The 22,351-nt window shown below is 42.7% G+C and overlaps 1 protein-coding gene across 1 annotated transcript; it reads left to right on the top strand.

Moving 5' to 3' along the window:
* Positions 1-3,046: 3,046 nt before the first annotated feature.
* LOC117369336 (cytochrome P450 2K1) lies at positions 3,047-21,946 on the top strand. Its single transcript, XM_033963791.1, has 9 exons — positions 3,047-3,247; positions 4,075-4,237; positions 7,113-7,262; positions 7,891-8,051; positions 8,577-8,750; positions 10,722-10,863; positions 14,719-14,906; positions 18,478-18,619; positions 21,759-21,946. The coding sequence occupies exons 1-9, from the start codon at positions 3,047-3,049 to the stop codon at positions 21,944-21,946; spliced, it is 1,509 nt and encodes a 502-aa protein (XP_033819682.1).
* The last annotated feature ends 405 nt before the right edge of the window (positions 21,947-22,351 follow it).

Below are 22,351 nucleotides of genomic sequence, written 5' to 3'. Positions count from 1 at the left end.
TCAAGACAAAATGTTCTTTGAGGAAACAAGAGAAGATAATTAAAGCCTGTTTAGGGATAAGATGAAAATTCAATAGAAAATATAAACACCTGTTGATCCCTTGGGAATATCTGCTCCACCGCAAACACCTGTTCAGATGCAATCGTGACAAGTGTCTATGACATTTCTTTTATTTATTTAATTTTCTATACTGTTCTCCCAGGGGAGCTCAGAGCGGTTTACATGAGTTTATTCAGGTACTCAAGTATTTTTCCCTGTCTGTCCCGGAGGGCTCACAATCTATCTAATGTACCTGGGGCAATGGGGGGGGATTAAGTGACTTGCCCAGGGTCACAAGGAGCAGCGTGGGTTTGAACCCACAACCCCAGGATGCTGAGACTGTAGCTTTAACCACTGCGCCTCACTCTCCCCTTCGTATATAAATATTCATGAAGCCAATAGTTCTCTTAAATTACCGGTATGATTTTCTTAAGCACTATTGCCGGGTTTCACTAAACCGCGGTAGAGGTTTCTACCGTGAGCCGGCAAGGTAAATACGCTGACAGGTCATGTGACTTCCATGAGTGTTGAAGCATTTGATTGTCTGTTTATTTCTCACCCACCCTTATTCAGGGCGAGTTACATATTAACACAAATTAAAACATTTACATTTGTCGTACAAAACACTTGAAGGACATACTATATCAAACTACATATACGTCACATCAGCGACGTGTATAATTTAAGGCCAAAACTGGCCAAACCCACACATACATCAAAATATAAAATTCCATAAGTCATACAAGATGCCTCAATAACAGACATCAATAAACCAAATAAAACAAACCAGACCATCGAACACCTCCGTGACCAGCACTCAGCACTCGAGTCATCACTCCTTCTCCCTCAACCAAACTCAGATCCTATATTTAATTTCACAGAAGAGCTGTCTTTTCAGCAGTTTCCTTAAGTTCTGCACATTTTGCTGCTGGAGAATGTAGCCTGGAAGGTTGCTCCACTCCCAGGGGCCGATGCAGTGAAAGACACTGTTATGGGAAGAGGAAAGCCTTCACTCCCGCACAGATGGTACAGACAGATCACAATGCTCAACTGAGCGGAGCAGTCGAGCCAGCTCACGCAGCAAGATGCTCCGGGCCAGGTGTTTACCTCACTGGACCATTTACTTCACTTGCCCACGGTAGAAACCTCTACTAAGGTTTAGTAAAAGGAGCCCTATGTTTTATAAATCACATTATTATTATTATATAAATATCTCTAAAGTCCACTCTCTTCTGGAGACTGAGAGGGAGCGGAAAACCAAAGCAAAAAACAACAAACAAAACACGTGAAGAAAAAGATCTCAGTTAAAGGACTAGGAAACGCTACAACTCAAGTACACACTTAGTACAAGCAAAGTAAGCGATCCCGTAATGTGCCGTTGTCAAATCTGAAATTTCAAGGTTTTGTAGAAATTTGTCCAGTCTTGGAGTAATGCTGCCTAAGGCAATATGAGAAAACCAAAACAACTCTGTGGAGTGACGATGTTCCTAAATGGACTTTATTTGAAAGTGTCAAAGTTCCAAAGGTACACTGAAATCATCCACATAAAAATAAATCATCCATATAAGAGCCTTAAAGGACCTAGTCCGCTAGGGATACAGGACCCAACACGGTCCGCGTTTCGACAAAAAGTCTTCTTCAGAGGTCCCTGGGGGTCCTATAAAGGCTACCTTTCCATTGCAAATGCAAGCAGTGTCTCACTTCCGGCTCACCACACAATTGTTTCCCACGTACTCACCTTTATAGGACCCCCAGGGACCCCTGAAGAAGACTTTTTGTCAAAACGCAGACCGTGTTGGGTCCTGTATCCCTAGCGGACTAGGTCCTTTAAGGCTCTTATGTGGATGATTTACTTTTATGTGGATGGAATTATTTTATGTGGATGATTTCAGTGGACCTTTGGAACTTTGACACTTTCAAATAAAGTCCATTTAGGAACATCGTCACTCCACAGAGTTTTTTTGGTTTTCTCTGGATTTTCTTCTTTGTGGATATTTTGGGGTCAATTCCTTTTGTTTTTTTTGCTTAAGGCAATAAGAGAGACAGTTCAACATAGTTCCAGAGTCTTGGCCCAGGGCAATTAACATCAGATAAGTAATTGCCTAAAAGACCAATGATGAATGCACCGCCCCAGTAGAGGCATGAAAGATATTCGAGTAGTGCCTTGGGTGTATGAGGTCTTGTGAATAATTCAGTTATATTATAGAAGTCTGGTTTCTCTCTATATTTTTGACTTGGGAATTTTTTTGAGCAGACTTGAGTTTTCCTATATTTGACTTTGATCAACAGCGCAATTCATAAATTCAAAAAAAGACTATTTTTTACAGCTCCGGTAAAAATGGCCTTAGCGTGTGAGAAACACCCACATAAGGGCATGCTAAGGCCACTTTTTGCCACAGCTTAGGGCTCCTTTTACAAAGGTGCACTAGCGTTTTTAGCACACACACCAGATTAGTGCGTGCTACCCGAAAAACTACCGCCTGCTCAAGAAGAGACGGTAGTGGCCAGTGCGCGGGGCATTTTAGCATGCGCTATTCCCTGCGTTAAGGCCCTAACGCACCTTTGTAAAAGGAGCCCTTAGTAAAAGACCTCTGAATTGCATGTGAAAGTGACACCCAAATTTGAGATGTCTTCAGAGCTCCCACGGGCTCATTCTGTTGCGTAGCGCTTTGTATCAGTCCTTCAGAGTACAAGGAAGACTCTTATCAAATTGCATCTCCAGTTTTGAGTTTCTACAGTTCAATAATAATAATAATGCAGTGCTAATCTCCTAAGTAAATAAAGCGGTAAGAAGTGAGGTGGAGGAAAAGACCAATTGCTGAAATGGAAGTACCCACGGTAAAGTAACTGGGGATTTTCTACTCGGTGATCCACAGGGCTGTGGTGGTCAAACAGTTAAATGATTGGGGTGTTCTAAGGTGAGGAAATCCATCTTTATAAATGCTGGCAATCCTGTAAAACTGAATCTTTTCCTGGCATCTGTGCTGTACCACTCACTGGACAGACCATGACTCTTGTGAACTTCATTTTGCAAAACTTGAGTGCAAACTCATTACTATATTTTGTGTCAAGTTTAGTAGCTCTCTTTTACTTTTGGAAGGGTTCTAAAAAGTCAGCAATCAGAATGCCCCCAGGTCCTCCTCCGCTCCCTATCATCGGAAACCTGAACGTGGTGGACCTGAAGAATCCCCACCAGTCTCTGATGGAGGTAATTAGAAATAAGAACTCATAATCAATAGATTCTCTGGATGTCATTTTGGCCAGGCCAAAATCCTTATCAGGGAGGGCAGCTGTTGCCTAGAACATATCTGAGAAGTAGCTAAATTCAGCTTCTTTGCAGGCTGGGATAACTATAATTCAACCAGCATACAAATTATCCAAAGATGATGGCATATCAGAGCTTTTGAGACGACCAGTGATGTAAAGTCCACGCAAATAGCCCCTGCAGGGCAGGGAACTCAAAGAAAGAATGGGGCCACCTGCATTCATTCCCAGACCTTCTGAGATGGTCCTCCCTCCTCTGGGGGGTCCTTCCTAAAATGGTCTCTCGGGAGCCCTTAATTTGAACTTCTGACACTGGAGACCACACAGGTCGGCACAGGTAGTCTCAAAAGCTCCTCTACAGCACAATGAAATTTTGTTCCCATAACCAATAGGGTTAGCAGGACTCTGCAGAGAAGATAAGAAGAAAATCCAAAAGTGATATTTAATGGCTTGGGAAGCACCCTTAAAATTTGTCAAGAAAAAATGCTTAAGGATTTATCTGTTCCATTGCATATGTGCAAGTATTAGAATAGGTACTAATATGAGTGATATGATAAGAGTGAAGATTCATTGTTTAGCTCCAGGCTAAAAACCCTTTGAATCTATTTGGCAAGAGTCACAAAAATTTGGAAAAGCCACCAAAGTAAGGAGCTCTAAGAGGATGTATTGTCTTATCCATTTAAGGACTACATCGTCTTATCAGTTTAAGGAAAGTTGAATGACCCTTTCAGGTTCTTTAATGTCTGAAGTGTTTCCGTTTCCACTTTGAAGCTGTCTGAGACGTATGGCGACGTGTTTACTGTGCATTTTGGACCCAAGAAAATGGTTGTGCTGGCTGGGTACGAGACGGTGAAGGATGCCCTCGTCAATCACGCAGACGACTTTGGAGAAAGAGCAAACATACCGATCTTTCACCGACTTACCGGAGGAAACGGTAACTCACATGCTCTCTGTTTTACGCCAAGTGCTCGGATTTCTTCTGTCTGCTTTGCCAAGTCCTTTCTCTCTTTGAAACTTGTCTGTTCACCTAAGCCGTTGGTTTTCTCTTGCTTATTCGACCTGTAACCTACTGTCAGGACCTCTTTCCTTGGCTATACTTACTAGTTAATAATAAAAATAGTAATAAGAGTCAGCTGTATACAAAATCCTTTGGATTTTATAAATGGTGCACAAATTATCAGGTGCTATCAGTCAATTAATGGCGTTAATTTGCAGCATCATGGATATGTGTGCGCATCTCGCTAAGTGCTATGCTATAAAAATCCGTGTGCAAATCTTATAGCGCGCAATGCACAAGGGGTCGTGGCCATGGGAGGAGTCAAGCAGTATTACTAAATGCCAGGGATCCACGTCTAAATTATACGCCAGGAAATTATATGAGGAAAGACTAAAACGGTTAGGGCTCTTCAGCTCGGAAAAGAGACGGCTGAGGGGAGATAGGATTGAAGTCTACTAAATCCTGAGTGGAGTAGAACGGGTACAAGTGGATCGATTTTTCACGCCGTTAAAATTGACAAAGACTAGGGGACACTCGATGAAGTTACAGGGAAATACTTTTAAAACCAATAGGAGGAAATATTTTTTCACTCAGAGAATGGTTAAGCTCTGGAACACATTGCCAAAGGGTGTGGTAAGAGCGGATAGCGTAGCTGGTTTTAAGAACAAGTTCCTGGAGGAAAAGTTGATGGGGAGATACGATTGAAGTCTACAAAATCCTAAGTGGTGTAGAATGGGTTCAAGTGGATCAATTTTTTTTACTTCATCAAACATTACAAAGATTAGGGGACACTCAATTAAGTTGCAGGGAAATACATTTAAAACCAATAGGAGGAAATATTTTTTTTTTAACTCAGAGAATGGTTCAGCTCTGGAATATGTTACCAGAGGATGTGGTAACAGTGGTTAACATAGCTGGTTTAAAAAGAAGTTGGAAAAGTTCCTGGAGGAAAAGTTCATAGTCTGCTATTGGGATAGACATGGGGGAAGCCACTGCTTGCCCTGGGATAGGTAGTATGGAATCTTGCTACTCTTTGAGGATTCTGCATGGAATCTTGCGACTCTGGGGATTCCGCATAGAATGTTGCTACTATTTGGGTTTTTGCCAGGTACTTGAGACCTGGATTGGCCATTGTGGAAAAAGGATACTGGGCTAGACGAACCATTAGTCTGACCCAGTATAGCTATTCTTATGTTCTTATATAATCTAGTCCAATGCGCTTAGAGGTCCTTTTACTAAAGTTCAGTGAAATTTGGGTTAAATGCATTATGACCCAGACCTTTCCCACGCGCTAAGCGCAATTTTAACATGACATTTCATTTTAAAATATTTTAATGCACATCATGCGCTAATGTTATCATTAGCGCACAACACCTACATACAGTTAGTATGGGAACAATTACTGCCTCCTGTTTAGGAGACATTGGACGTCCCCACATTAAGTCTGTGTTATCCGGTTATTGCATTCTAACCATAACACACTAGCTGGATAATGCTGGAATGCCCGCTCTCCACCCATGAAATGCCCCATCCACAAATATTTTTCAAAAATAAATAAAGTTCAGGTTAGCCTGCACTAACGGATAAAATACCGCAATCCTTAGGCTTAGGGACCTTCAGCCAAAGGGTCCCTTAGCTGGTAGGCGTGGCTGTCGGCAGACAGCAGGACTCACGTGCATCTTCCATGCAGTGGCGTAGCACCCCTCCCCCACCCTTTTCCCCCCACCATTTTTAACTTTGACGCGAGCGGCCACCAACTTACTAGGCGCAGGTCCCGTAAGTGGCGTCAGAGAGAGCGCCGAAGCTGACACGGGCAGCAAGTTGGTGGCTGCTCATGCATGGGGGAAGGGAAGGGGGGGACGGAGAGGAGGAGGGGTGCCGGCGCCCCCAAAAAGATGGCGCCCTGGCCTTCCCCCCCCTTTACTACTCCACTGCTTCCATGCACATCTTACAATGTACCTAGATCCCAGGGTAGGATTACCAGACGTCCAGATTGACTGGACATGTTCTCTTTTTAGAGGACTTGTCCGGGCATCCAGACAGCTTTTCAAAACTCGAAATGACATCCACCAATCCCCATGGATGCTGCATAACTGAGATTCTACTGTATAAAGCTGAGGCCAATGATCATATCACGAAGTAAGATCTGGAACATACAAAAGATTACTTCTCCCGAGCCAGTTCATTAGCAGCATTTCATGTCTGTTTAGCAGAATGAGATGTACTGTTTATAATTCTGGTCCTCTTTTACCCCCCAACCAACAATGTACAAAACTAATAATGTATTTGAGATTTTTTTTTTTTTGCAATTATTAAACAAATTCACAGACTTCCAGCTAATAATATAAAATAACATCATACTTATAAACCGCGTAACCAAAAGTTCAACCCAGTTAACAAAAGATTAATAATAAAAATAACGTAAGAAACAGGTAAGATTATTTTGCCAGATACTTTGAAAAAAGGTAAATTTTCAATTGGGTTCTAAAATGTTTATAAGAGCAAGCACTATACAAAGGTCGAAATTCCTTATCGTGAATAGCAGCTTGGAATGCTAATGTATGATCCAAAGATTTCTTGCTTTTACAACCTTGAGCAGATGGAAAGATAAACAAAGCGGTCATTTCCTGCTGAAGTGAGGCTGGCTGCCTGAACTCTTGGTTAAATTATTTTGTGAATAGAACTGGCAAGGGCCCCCTTCATAAAAGATTGGCAGCATAAGCCCGGGCTGGCCGCGAACATTTTGAGTGACTGTAGGGTTTCTCTTACCATTCTTTTGAATACCTGTCATTACTGTCTTCTGCGTCTCTAGGAATAGCCTTTAGCCATGGGGAGTCCTGGAAAATCATGCGGAGATTCACCTTATCCACCCTCAGGGATTTCGGCATGGGGAAAAAAACGGTAGAGGCCAGGATTCTGGACGAACTCCATCCCCTTATTGAATATTTTGACTCTCATAAGGGTGAGTTTTTGGGAAAGTCAACCTGTTATTGGCTTCAATTTTTGTAGCCATTTTGGATAAAAATTAGATCATAAAAATGGTATAAAATGTTATAAATATATAAAAAAGAAAATCATTTCTTATAGTTATGAGATTCAGGGGTTACAGAAGTTTTTTTTTTTACAGTGTTTATATTTTGATTCTATATTATGTACAATATTTCTAAGTTGTATGTTATATTTTGATTGGTTGTAATTTGCTTTGAGTAATTGTTGTAATAAAGCATATAATAACACCTAAGACAAGTTATGATTGAAAAAAAAACAGGAGAGCGCAGAAATCAGAATCCAGTTTCAGTCAGTTCAATCAAGAGTCGTTACAAAACCAAGAAAACATTCAATCCTTTCTTAAATTACATCAAACCATGGTGTCTCAACGCATCCAGTAACTCATTCCAAAATTCCGGCCCTGTAACCCAATGTGCTTGCTTTCTTCATATCTGAATTATTTGATAGGGTACAATCAATACTGCATTTTTTAAAGAGGAACCCATCATATCTGTGTAGTTATATCGTGATGATAGCTCTAAAATCATCACTTCAATATTTAATTTTATTTAAAATATTGTTTTTTAATGTCTGGCATCCAGGTAAACCATTTGACACAAAGGTTATTCTCAACAGTGCTGTATCCAATGTCATCTGTTCCATTTTGTTTGGAGAGAGATTTGAGTATCAAGACCCCACATTTCTAACCCTCTTGAAACTGCTGAATGAGAATGCCAAGCTCCTGGGAACGCCTCTGGTGCTGGTAACGTTCATTTTACCTCTCCTGAAATACCAAAAAGATCACTTAGCTTGTTTTGTAACAAAATTAACTTTATTATAGAGGCCACCAAAACTGGCCCACAATCTGTATTCGGCCCTGTTTTGGATTTGGGGCTGAAAATGCTCTTGCATTTTTGACTGAAACCGAAACTTTGGGCTATGCGCCTCCCCCTTTCCCCACAGAAGCCACGTCCACGCCTCCATCTCTACCTCCTTGAACAAGAAGAGCCATCCCTTCCTCCTCCCCCTACAACAGAATGAGTTCCCTCCCAGTCCCACCCATGAGCCCCTTCCCTCTGGATCAACCTTCAAACCTGCCATCAAATGCCTACCAAGACTTTCAGCAGCAGTTGCTCCTGTCCTGGTTAGGCCACTAAACCATCAGGGTTTAAGATAGGCACAGGAGTGAGGGGCTCAAGGGAGGAATGGGGGCTCTTCGGGGCGCATCAGTTAACTAATTCAGTATCCGGTGCATGTTACAAGAGTCCTCTCTAACTTTATTCAACAGTTGTACAACTTCTACCCATATCTGGGATTTCTCCTTGGAGCCCAGAAGAAGGTCATAAGAAATGTGGATCAGCAGACTGATTTCCTGCAGGGCTTCATCAAAGAGCATCGAAAGGAATTCAATGCCAATTCCATAACCGGCTTCATTGATGCCTACCTGCTGAAACAGGAACAGGTAGTCAGATGTCTGTGTTTCTGTTTTCACTGTCTACATCAGGAAGAGTAGCTGATTATGGTTTTTATTTTACTGCATTGGTACACCTTCCGTGGACAAATTCAAAGCCAAAGAGGGTCAAAACAAACAAACAAACAAACAAACAAACTGTGCCAAGATACCAGAGATTCCAAGAATGGCACCAAAACACAAAGCCAGTCCTATCAATACAGTAGATCCAAGCTCTACAGACAATAGAGTGACGACTGGCTGACTGACTAGGGGAAGAAAGGGGAAAAAATTCTGGATGGAAGAGGGGGGAGACATGCTGGAGACAGAGTGAACTGGGGGATGAGAGCGCAAAATATCCTGGCCCCAGGATGGGGGTGGGAAGAAGGGAAGAGAGGGGAGGGACAGTGAAAATATGTTAGGTATGGAGGGTGAAAGGATAGGGATACGGAGAAGCAATGCTGATCACAGGAGAGGATAGGAACAAAGAGGGAAAATGCAGGACAGGGTAAGACCAAGATACAGAGGGGTAACTGATGAATATAACAGCTGGATCAGGACACTTTGAGGGCAGATGCTGAAATTGGAAGGGACACAGACACGGAGGGAACGATTAAGGATGTAAGAGGCAGCCAATCAGAGCTGCTGTCACAGGAAATGATTTTCATAGACCTGAAGGTGAGGGGAACAGGAGAGAAATGTCAGGCTGTGCAGGGAAGAAGAGGAAGAGATGCAGGCTATAGGGCCCCCTGGAGCTATTGTAAGCTAGTTGCGGAGAGAGAGGGGAAGACTCTGCACCAGAGCAGAGAGGGGAGTGGACTATTTTATGTGTGGTAATAGTGACAGGTGGAGAAATCAGGAGGGGTAAGAGGCAAGGAAGAGAGAGATCTGGGGCCCCCAACTTGATGTCTGCCCTGGGCCCCAACATGTCTAAAACTGGCTCTGGGTGCAATCCATGATAATTAAATTATAAACTGCATTATAGGTTCAAACAATTTTTATTGATGCAAACAACAACAAAAACAAGGCCAGGGCATCCCACTGGTGCACAGTACAAATAATGATGCAACATATACAATAAATAACGAGCAGGTACAAAAGAAAAGTACCAACTAACAAATTCCCCCCCCCCCCCATCCTACTCTACAAAGGGCGAGCGAGAATAAAGTGGTGGAAAGCACTCCTAGGCCCTGGACTCTTATGAGCCCCGAAGATGCCATACCACCCCTTCCCCCCACCTATACCCACTGATCCCAACCGTAACTAAGTGCCCAAACCGTTCAGTACCCCTTACCTCCCCTACCCAATCCTCCCACCCCTCCCCGCCAATGGTATGAACTGCATTATAAAAGAATATACGAACAGTTTCAAAACTAGTTTGATTTTTCTTCTGCCACAGGTTCAGAGAAGGGCAATGAAAATGATAACAGGGATGGGACAACTTCCCTATGAGGAAAGGCTAAAGTGGCTAGGGCTCTTCAGCTTGGAGAAGAGACAGCTCAGGAGTGATATGCTAGAGGTCTACAAAATTCTGAGTGGAGTGGAAAGAGTAGACGTGAATTGCTTGTTCACTCCAAAAATACTAGGACTAGGAGGCATGCGATGAAGCTAAGTAGTAGATTTTAAACAGACTGGAGAAAATATTTCTTCACACAATGTGTAATTAAACTCTAGAATTTGTTGCTGGAGAATGTGGTGAAATCAGTTAGCTTAGCAGGGTTTAATAATTTCCTAAAAGAAGTCCATAGGCCATTATTGAAATGGTTTGGGGAAATCCACTGCTTATTCCTAGGCAAAGCAGCATAAAATCTGCTTTATTACTTGGGATCTAGCTAGGTACTTGGGACCTGGGCTGGAAACTGTTGAAAACAGGAAACTGGGCTTGATGGACCTTCGATCTGCCCCAGTATGTCAATTCTTATGTTCTTATCATCATAGACTATTCCTAATGAACATTAATCCATTGTGTCTCATTTTCTACAGGAGTCCAAAAACTCAAGCACTTACTTTCATAATGAGAACCTGCTGTATTCAACATTAGACCTTTTTGCTGCCGGCACAGAAACAACATCTACAACTCTCCGATGGGCTCTCCTCCTGATGATGAAATACCCAGAGATTCAAAGTAAGACCCACTGCCACCTTTACTAATAAATTAGGAACAGCAAAATAAAACTGGCTTCTGAAAATGTGGCCCAACCGATCAGATCATGTTTTATGCCGTCATTACCGGGTTGATCTCGGGGCTCAAGGGTCTCTCGTACGAAGAGAGACTGAACAAATTGCAGCTCTACACTCTTGAGGAACGTAGGGAGAGGGGAGACATGATCGAAACATTTAAGTACCTCACGGGACGTGTCGAAGTGGAAGATGATATTTTCTTTCTCAAGGGACCCTCGGCTACAAGAGGGCACCCGCTCAAACTCAGGGGCGGAAAATTTCATGGCGACACCAGAAAGTATTTCTTCACAGAGAGAGTGGTTGATCATTGGAACAAGCTTCCAGTGCAGGTGATCGAGGTAGACAGCTTGCCAGACTTTAAGAATAAATGGGATACCCATGTGGGATCCCTACGAGGGTCAAGATAAGGAAATTGGGTCATTAGGGCATAGACAGGGGGTGGGTAAGCAGAGTGGACAGACTTGATGGGCTGTAGCCCTTTTCTGCCGTCATCTTCTATGTTTCTATGGAGTGAGAGACTGTAAACTTCACAATTGCTAAGGAAATTAAATATAAAAAATGATTAACGCTCTTTCTGAATTTAATTAAAAAAAAATATTAGGCCCGGGCATGTACTTCTGAGATTAATATATTTACTTCTCTCATTGTGCCTTGGCTCTTAACTGAGCTGGTACACACCTGATGGTTTTGGGAAGTTCTCAGTACTTCTGTGTAGATTTCCCTTAATATTATCTTTTCTGGAGCACTGAATTCACTAGACATGGTCTGGTGACAAATGCTTGATGCTGCTCTACAAAGGACATTACTTCAATTTTCAACTCCGTTCTCTGTTCCCTGGGTCAACCAAGGCTGGGGATATTGAGGTGATGGTTCATTTCATAGTTCTTGCAGTAGAGTAGAGTAGACAGAGCTTCAATCACTGCTCAATGATGACACCCAGTGGTTAGAATTGGGAACCACAGTTACAGAGCACTGGAGGGGGAGCTTGAACTAGCTACATTACATTACATTATTAATATTAGCTCGCAACATCCATAATCAGGATCTGAGTGGGTTACAAACAAGAAGTCATGGACAATAAATATCATGGAACTACAATGACGTCAGCGTCAAATAATAACATTTGGAAACTACCAAGAAAATACAGCAGCATCAGTATTCACTGACAAAGCTTAAATGTTTGATCATTTGACAGAGATTTAGCCTTAATTTAACACAAGTAAATTCAGAAGTCAGTTGCTATATAACGCAGCCTTTAATTAACAGAAACTTTTGAAACAAAGGGCTCCTTTTACTAAGTTGCGCTTGTGGTTTTAGCGCGCCCGCTAGACGCTAACGCATCCATTGAGCTGGCGTTAGTTTTTCTGCGTAGCACGGGGATTAGCACGCACTAAAAACGCTAGCGCAGCTTAGTAAAAGGAGCCCAAAAAAGGTTTATACTTGCCTTCCTAAAAATACCATAATTGCATAACATTCTTATAGAGGGGGGGGGGGGCAATGAATTACAGAGCTTAACCCCTTGGTACAATATAAAGATGAAAATAATTTCATTGATTTAATTTTGGCCAAAATCAGAAAACTTAACATCATCTGGGAAGTGAAGTGGGAAGAGAATATCATTTACAGGGGCAAACTGTAGAATAGTTTCGAGTGAATGGAAGCTGTTCCAGTTGAGCTGAAAGCTAACAAAACAAACATTTATAAAATAGGATAAACCCATTAAACATCTGTTCTCTACCATTAATTAAAATATACACAACTTGGAGGGATTATCAATTCATTTGAGGTTAGCGCACGCTAACCCCCCCCGCTACACAAAAATACTAACGCAAGCTCTATGGAGGCGTTAGTGTGTAGCGTGCGTGCGCTAAAACCAATAGCGCTACTTAGTAAAAGGAGCCCTAAGTGCTTGTAATAAAAATAAATAAAATATCATTTTGTGAGTGTTTGATTAAATAATAATAATCATTCCACCCCCCCCACCCCCTTTTACGAAACCGTAGTGCGGTTTTTAGCAGCGGCCGCAGCAGTAACAGCTCTGATGCTCATAGAATTCCTATGAGCGTTGGAGTTGTTACCGCGGTGGCAAGGCGCTAAAAGCCATGCTACGATTTTGTAAAAGGGTGGGTATGTAAGTAAACATAAATATTGTATATGAATTTACACTTCCCCCTCCGCATTCACGGTGATAGGGGAACGGCAAGGCAGTGAATAGAGAAAACCGCACATAACTTTTCATATGTTATTTGTGGTTTTTCTGTAAAAAAAAATAAAATAAAATAAAAAAGACACAAAACCGCGAATAACCTGACCTGTTCCAGTGAAGAAAGTGCAGCTAGGAGCAGCGATTTCCTGTGATGTAAATTTGGGGGCGAGGCCTTCAATCGAAAAACCGTGAATAACTGAAACCGTGGACCGTGAAACCGCGAATATGGAGGGGTAAGTGTTTTGATATTTAAGGGCTCCTTTTACAAAGCTGCAATAGAAGTTTCTACCAGAGGACAGCAAGGTAAATGTTCCGATATTCATAGGAATTCTTTGAGTGTTGGAGCATTTACCTCACCGGTTCACGGTAAAATCTTCTACTGTGGCTTTTAAAAAAAGCCAGCATAAGTGAGGTAATCATTAAAGTGATGGATTATTTCTTACCATTCAATACAAATGTTCATTTTAATTGTTTATACCTGTAAGCTTTTTCTGTTGCTCAGTGTTCTTTCATTATACACATTTAAATGGCTTTTCTTTAATTTTATTTCTTGTAATATGTATCTATCAATCGATATTTATAATTTTATATATTTTTTGTATGATTTATCTGTCAATCGATATGATTATATGTATGTTCTTATATAGATCCCTGACACAGACAGGTACGTTGAAACACGGCCCATGTTGGGTCCATCCATAAATACAAATTTGGGTGCTCGAAACTTGAAGACCCCTTGTGCTTCTTTTCATGCCTCATATTTAGAAGTTATGTCAGAAGGGGACAGGACACAATAGAAAGCAGACTTTGGGGTCAGCGGCAAGTGGCCTATGCAAATCACTGGGGGAAGATTTCAGAGACAAGGGGACATATCAAGACATGGCCCTACAAGCGCAGGACACTGTGCAATAGTCCCTGTCACCCCTGCTTAAGGCCAGCCCTGAAGGGAAAATATGAGCTCATATGCCAAAGAATGCCACTATAGCTCTTGGTTCAAATTGCGAGCCTTTTCACTCCCAATGTACTGTGATATACTTGAAATGATATGCAAAAATTAGGAGATAAAAACCTGTGTCTTGATGCTGTTGGGTAATTATTTTCTCAAAAATCTATGGCAATAATTTTAGTGTATGTCTATTTCCAGTCCTATCACTCGTATGTCGTCCTTATCATATGGAACTGGATATTAAAGAATCTTATCAGCTAGTAGACTTATGAGAAAGCCTCAGCCCCACCACTCCACCGCTATGTTACTTCATACCTGCGGGAAGAATTACGTGGCACTTCATCATTGGCTGCCCATACACGCTATTTTATTTCTTCCATAAATAATTGTAACTAATCTCATATTTTATATATTTTTTTCTTCTTTTTCTTTTTATATACGTAGAATTATGTATGTACTTAGCTTTATATCAGCCAAAACCTGGGAGTCTGGGCAGGTATGAAGTAACATAGCGGTGGAGTGGTGGGGCTGAGGCTTTCTCATAAGTCTACTAGCTGATAAGATTTTTTAATATCCAGTTCCATAGGGTAATTATTTTCTGGCAGCTTCAGTCATAAATTCTGGTCTAATTTTCATTTCTTCCAAAGGATGTGTTCAAAAAGAAATCGATGCGGTTATAAGGCCAGGACAAGTACCCAAAGTGGAAGACCGGAAAAATATGCCATACACTGACGCAGTGGTCCATGAAATACAAAGATTTACCAACATTATTCCAATGAGTGTATCACGGGCTACCTCCACCGACGTGCACTTCAGAGGTTACTGCATCCCCAAGGTATGCAGCAAATTTCAGTGTATTACAAAGTTGATTATGGGGCTCATTTTCAAAGAACTTAGACACACACAGTACTATAGGTTTCTTATGGTACTTTGTAGGTCTTAAGTGTTTTGAAAATGAACCCCTAGCAACTTCAGGCCCATAATTTAAGGGTTTCTGGTGAGAAAGATTCTAACCCAAAGGCCAAGAATGAGGGAAAGCAGTTAATATTCAGTGTTTGTAGGTGAAATTACTCTCCAGTGAAGATTCTTTTGATTATGGAAGATGGCTGCCACCCTCTGCCTTTGCTAAACAATATTGATGGAGTTTCCCCTTGGTTCAATCCATAGACCTAGGAGACTATTTATGAATATGTGGTAGTATTACTGTGGATTAACATATGTGTTACTTAACATAGGCCTTGTTGTATCCAGTGGAGCCTATTCATTATATAACACACATTGCACATGAGTGAATTGGCTCCAAAGAGAAGCTCTTTGGTTAGAACCCTTTTTTAATATAGCTATTATTGTATTGCTAAAAAGTAATATGTTTTAAAAGACTGGTATGCAATAGCTAAACAGTCCATATACTGTAGGTCAGCCACAGCTATGTACCTTGATTTCCTGTCTGTATCCAGTGTTCTTCCATCGATACCAGAGGAAAACTTGAAGCTAATGAATGATCCTTCAAGCCAGAGTCAAAATTCCTACTAAGAACAGTTGTCCAGATCCTGACAGGGCTTTTAAAAATGTACTACTTTAGTTGACTGTAGAAACAACAAACCATTTAAATATCTCCATGGCATAAAAGCGGTCTCTTTCAACTGGAAGGAAGGTCTGGAATGAGAGGGCATAAGATGAAGTTGAAGGAAGATACACTCAAAAGTAATATAAGGAAATACAGTCAAACCTTGGTTTGTGAGCATAATTTGTTCCAGAAGCATGCTTGTAATCCAAAGCACTTGTATATCAAAGCGAATTTCCCCATAGGAAATAATGGAAACTCAGACGATTTGTTCCACAACCCAAAAACTTTAATACAAAATACTATACATGCTTGTATTGCGAGACCTCGCTCATTTAAAACAGTCACTACATTCCTGCAGCATCAGAGAGAAGAACCATCGGCTCAGTTGTGATGTGTGTATACTGTATGTACTCGTATTGCAAGACCTTGCTTGTATATCAAGTTAAAATTTAATCAAATGTTTTGCTTGTCATGCAAAACACTTGCAAACCAAGTTACTTGCAATCCGAGGTTTTACTGTACTTGTATATGGAAAGGGAGGTAGTCAAGACAAGAACTGTATTTGAATTCAAGAAAGCATTGGATAGTGGATGAAATGGATGGGCAGGCTGGATGGGCCATGATGGGTTGTATTTACCCCATCCAGTGGCATAACGAGGGTGAGAGGCGCCCCTCCCCCGCCCTTTTCTCTGCCCCCACCCCTATATGCTCCTTCCCCGCTCCCTCCCCACTGCCACACGTGCGTGTGCTGTTTCCCTTCCCCCATGCCTCTGTAACGTTCCTGGCACGAGCAGCAACTCCCAACCTGCTGTCGTGCCTGCGTGAACCCACCCTCTGACCTCACTTCCTAGGCGCGGGTCCAGGAAGTGACGTGAGAAGAAGAGCTGACGCAGGCGCGAGAGCGGGCTGGAGGGGCTGCTAGTGCTAAGAACGTTACAGAGGCATGGGGGAAGGGAAGCGGCAAGGGGAGGGGTAGGGAAGGAGCAGGGGGGGGGCCTGAGAGGAGGATGGACGCCACGCTCCCTAACAGGAATCTACTGCCCCTCATCACGTTTTTCTGAATGTCTATCCAACCAATAAGAAGCCCTGGTCTATTAAGGCATATTTTGATGTTTCATTATTTAGGGCTCCTTTTACTAAGCTGCGTTAGGGCTTTAATGCGCGAAATAGCACGTGCTACAATGCCACATGTGCTAGACGCTAACACCAGCTGGCGTTAGTTCTAGCCGCGTAGTGCAGGGTTTGCGTGCACTAATCTGCTGCGTGCGCTAAAAATGCTAGCACACCTTCGTAAAAGAAGTCCTTATAGTTTTGGTGCAATCTAATATAATAAAACTCTAAGCCGCGCATGCGCACTCCCACCTGCGTGCGCCCGTTTTCTGTGAGCTCTATGGCACCGCAGATAGGAGTGCGCATGCGCGCGAAGCTCTTTCTCTCCCTCCCCCCCCGAGGCGGTTGTCGGCCGTGGCGGCTGTTGGAGGATGCAGGCCGCGGCGGCCGAACCCGGATGGCATTTTACAATAAAACAGGCAAGTTGGCTTTTCAAACCCCCCACCACCACCGCCGACGCAATATCTTTTAAAACCTTCCCCCCCAGTTTTGTGGTTAAGGCCTGGCTTTTTCGGGCAGCAGCAGCGTTTAAAATTCGCTGCTGTTGCCGGCTTCGAATGGTAGGGCATAGAGTTAAGGAGTAAGGTATGGGGGGGGAGGAAAATACTGCACAGGGAAGTGGGGTGGGAGGGAAATGCTGCAGCACACGGAAATGGAGGGGAAGAAAAAGGAAGGGAGGCAGGGGGAGCAGGAAAAAGGGGTTGATGGACAGGGGAAGAGGTGCTGATGGACAAGGGGGGCAGAAAAATAAAGGCAGGCCTACTGCTGGACAGGGGGAGTAGGGAGGAGGTGATGATGGACAGGGGGAGGTAAAACAAGGGGAGAAGGGCTGCTGCTGGATAAGGTGAGCAGTGATGGGGTGGTGGAGGACACAGGGGAGGTAAAATGAAGGGAGAATGGACAGGGGGAGCAGGCAAGGGGTGGTAGTGGACAGCCAAGGAAAAAAAAAAAAAGAAAGACAGACAGAAATACAGAAAGCGGCTAAGGAGAGAGAAAAAAAATAAAGACAGACACACACACACACATATATTCTAGCACCCATTAATGTAACGGGCTATAAGACTAGTCTCATATATTACGCCAACCTGACTACTGCAATGTTGCCTATTCACCAATTTCTCAGAAGAACATGCAACGATTGCGGATGGTGCAAAATGCAGCGGTCAAGCTGATTTGGGGGCTTAAAGAAATATGACCCCGTGACACCCCTTTACCGGGCGTTGCATTGGTTACCAGTGGAGGCGCGTGTGAAATTCAAACGCGGTTGCTTTTGTTTTAAGGCTCTATTTGGTTTGACTTCCAAATATATAAATGAGTTTTTTTTCTTTTACAACTATTAGACATAAAAGAAGCTCACGTTTGAACTTAAACTTCAAAAACACCATCAGCATCTTCTTTCATACCAGGCAGCAGCGAGTTAGATCAACTGTTTATGCTTACTGAAATTTATGGGGAATTTAGAAAACATTTAAAAACACATCTGTTTTTGAAATATTTAGGTAGTTAATTTGTAAAAATTTTATTATGCAATAATCAGATCTTTTAGGGTTTTTTATTCATTAGTTTTAACTTTTTAATTCTCTTCAATATTTGTAAATGATGTAAACCCCGCATAGAACTTCACGGCTTTGTGGTATATAAATAAATTGTAATTGTTATTATTATTATTATTATAAAAATATGGTGCATAACACTATTTCTAGAATCTTCCATCTTGTTTCTTTACCAGGGAATTGAAGTCATTCCTCTTCTGACCTCAGTACTATATGACAAGTCCCAGTGGGAAACACCGTACAAGTTCAACCCTTCTCACTTTCTTGACGCTAATGGGAAATTTCTGAGGAAGGATGCATTTATACCTTTTGCTGCAGGTGATAAATCTTTTCCAAAGCTGACAAAAGATATAAGAAGAATTCAGTAATATTTTAAGCCAAAGTTCACTTACTGAGAAATTACAGTTTGTGAAACACGAAAAGAGGAAACAGAGCTGGTCAAGTTCAAGTTCAAGTTCAAGTTCACTTTATTTTTGATGAATCGCCTATTTAAAACATTCTAAGCGATGTACAATTAAAAAACAGATTATAAGAGAACATACAATCATATTAGTAATACATTAATAACAGCAAATTAAATATTTGTTAAATAATTACATAAAACAGAAAAGATCTCTATACATAATGTTAAAAACAAACATGAAAAGAGGGAAAGGGGGGAAAAAGTTACAAATTTTTCTCTTAATGGAGGAAAAAACATACATTAGGGAAAAAAACAAAGGGAGGGGAAAAAGAAAAAAAAAAAAAAAAGAGATTAATTAATCGATAAAGGCATCATTGAATAAGAAAGTTTTTAAAAGTTTTTTAAAAGAGACAAGATCTCTATCCTTTCTAATAAAAAGAGGCAGAGTGTTCCAGAGTTGGGGAGCTAAAACAGAGAACATATCGTTTCTCCTTGTTCCCACAATTTTTAAGGAAGGGACCAATAATAACTCTTGTTAAACTAAACTAAACCTTAGGTTTGTATACCGCACCATCTCCGCGTGCGCAGAGCTCGGCACGGTTTACAGAGGTTGAGAGGAAAGGAACTACAAGGAAAGGAAATAGGAGAGGGACTGAGGAGATAGAGGGGGACAGGATACTAGAGCACGGGAGGTGATTAGATTTTTGAAAAGAGCCAAGTTTTCAAGTGTTTGCGGAAGGATTGGAAGGAGCTAGAATTTCTGAGCGGGGATGAAAGGTTGTTCCAGAGTTCTGTGACGATGGGTGTGAAACCAAACATCATTTATTGGTGGGAAATACCGCAAAAACTATCTGCATTGCTCAAATCCCTGATTCATACATTTCCGACAGGATATCCCTCAGTTAGTGCACGTTCAAAGCTTCTTTAATGAGAGCAATTAGAAGGGTCGGGTGAAGGTTCCTACTATTACATCCTATTGCATTTCCATGGGTGGGCAGAACGGGTGGGGTTGAATCACGCAACCAGCTCAGTACCAGTCTGGGTCAAGCACAATGGCCACAAGGGGGCTGAGGTCGCACATTGATCAAGCCGCAATTACGAATGCTCCCCTGAAGTAGGATGTTTAAGTGAACACGACAAAATCAAAACTCGTTCTGAAAAGGAACCTCTGAGGCACTTAGTAGATCAATTATAATTCTGTTTTTTGCAACACTCACAACTCTGACTTAATAATGATGGAGCCCCTAATTCTATAAAAAGTGCTAAAATTTGCACACGCAATGCATTTGAATAACAAGCAATTATTGGTGCTAATTTACATTAATTACAAGCATAAATTTAAGTGTGGGATCCGCACCTAAATTCTACACACGAGTCAAAAAGGGGGACATCGAAATGGACAGATCAGGGGCATTACTCTAAGGCAGGGGTAGAGAACTCCGGTCCTCGAGAGCAGTATGCCAGTCGGGTTTTCAGGATTTCCCCAATGAATATGCATGGAAAGCAGTGCGTGCAAATAGATCTCTTGCACATTCAGTGGGGAAATCCCGAAAACCCGACTGGAATACGGCTCTCGAGGACCGGAGTTCCCTACCCCTGCTCTAAGGCAAGAGTGTCAAAGTCCCTCCTCGAGGGCCGCAGACTGGTCAGATTTTCAGGATTTCCCCCAATGAATATGCACGAGATCTATTTGCATGCACTGCTTTCATTGTATGCTAATCTCATGCATATTCATGGGGGAAATCCTGAAAACCCGACTGGATTGCGGCCCTCGAGGAGGGACTTTGACACCCCTGCTCTAAAGGGTCCTTTTACTAAGGTGAACAAGACGTTTTGGCATGCACTAAAAATTAGTGTGCGCTTATATCCTATGGACGCATTAGAGCGCGTTAAAACGGCTAATACACCTTAGTAAAAAGACTACTAAGTCACATGCATAATTTTTGAATGAGGACATGTGCATCTAAAGTTTAAGCATAGGCATTCATATCACACTTTTGTTCATAAATTTAGCCATGGCACCCAGGCATAAGCGCTGTTCTGTAAATCATGCCTAACTAAGGCCTCCTTTTACGAAACTGCGATAGCAGTTTCTAGCGCGGGGAGTCACGCTGAACGGCCCGCGCTGCTCCCGACACTCATTGAGCTCCTACGAGCGTCGGGAAGCGGTGTGGGCCGTTCAGTGCGGCTCTCCGCGCTGGAAACTGCAATCGCAGTTTCGGAAAAATGGGGGGTAAGTGTGGCTTATAGAGTAGCGCTTTTTTGGGGGCCAATGATTTTTTTGGGGTGCTGCGTATAGAATTTAGCCCATAGCATATGGCGGATCTTCAGCAGAAAACTGTGACTACGAAAACTGAGCGACTACGAAACAGCTGGTGTTATAACGTACGACTGCCTAAAATCAAAACTCCACTGTCCATAGCTCTAGTGTTCATAGTAACAAACAGTAAGGGGTCCTTTCACTAAGATGCGCTAACCGATTTGGCGCTCGCTAAATGCAAAGATGCCCATAGGAAGATAATTGGTTACCGCACCTTAATAAAAGGACCCCTATATGACAACAGAAATAAGACCCTCACGGTCTATTCAGTCTACCCAATAAGGTGACCTGAGCCTCGCCCACCACTCCGTGTAGGCCCAGGTCACCCATGTTTAAATGCTGGCTGTGATGTCGCCACCATGCCAACCATATAGGCAGCTAAACATGATGGGGATCATATGTGGTGCATTGCTGACAATAGTCAACTTACCAGTCGAGATGCCTCCCCCTCCCCTCCTATGCTGCATAGTTCCCACACTTGCAGTATGTGACAAAAAAAACAACGATCAACGCTCTGGAGCTGTTGAACCTTCACCTGTCTCTCGCCACGGGTGGGACACAGACCGTACAAGTCTGTCCAGCATCGGCCTCCGTTTCCCCATGCCGGTTTTGGCTGCTCTTTGTCTCTCACCATTTGGGGGGACAGACCAAAGACTTCAACCGAGAAGCAATTCGACAAGAACACGACTGTCCTTGCCAAAAGTAGGCTGATTTCTGTTTTCTCGCATTCACAGGAAGAAGAGTTTGCGTGGGAGAAAGCCTGGCCAAAATGGAGCTTTTTCTGTTTTTCACAGGCCTACTGCAAAGATTTACTTTTCAACCGCCTCCGGGGTTAATGGAGTCGGATTTGGATCTTACCCCTGATGTTGGCTTTCTCCTGCATCCTTCGCATCACACGGTTTGCGCTGTCGTGCGTGCCTAAAGGAAATCCGTGTTGGGAACAGGGTGCTGCCACCTGCTTGCATTAAACTGATGCTGATACAAAAAGGACTTTTCCCCACCTGGAGCTGGATTCAGTAAATGGCGCCCAAAATTAAGTACCAGTTCTATAAATGTCACAACCAGTGGCGTAGTAAAGGGGGAGGGGAGGGCGCCCCGGGCACCCCAGGCTCTCCTCCTCTCTGCTCCCCGCTCCTTCCCACTCTTCACCCACCACACGCGCCCCTTTACTTCTCCACCATCGTACCTCTCGCTCTTCGCCAGCACGAGCAGCAGCTCCAACCTACTGCTCGCGCTGGCCCCAGCGCTTCCCTCTGACGTTATTTCCGGGAACCCGCAACTAGGAAGTGATGTCGGAGGGAGAGCCGACGCCGGCAGCAAGGTGGAG

The sequence above is a fragment of the Geotrypetes seraphini genome, chromosome 11, assembly GCF_902459505.1.
Source record: "Geotrypetes seraphini chromosome 11, aGeoSer1.1, whole genome shotgun sequence".
NCBI lineage: Eukaryota > Metazoa > Chordata > Amphibia > Gymnophiona > Dermophiidae > Geotrypetes > Geotrypetes seraphini.
This window is presented reverse-complemented; position numbering and strand designations above follow the sequence as displayed.

Coding starts and splice junctions, on each gene's coding strand:
- LOC117369336 (XM_033963791.1), top strand. CDS start 3,047: ATGACTCTTGTGAACTTCATTTTGCAAAACTTGAGTGCAAACTCATTA. Junction 3,248..4,074: donor CCCACCAGTCTCTGATGGAG/GTAATTAGAAAT, acceptor TCCACTTTGAAG/CTGTCTGAGACGTATGGCGA. Junction 18,620..21,758: donor ATTTATACCTTTTGCTGCAG/GTGATAAATCTT, acceptor TCGCATTCACAG/GAAGAAGAGTTTGCGTGGGA.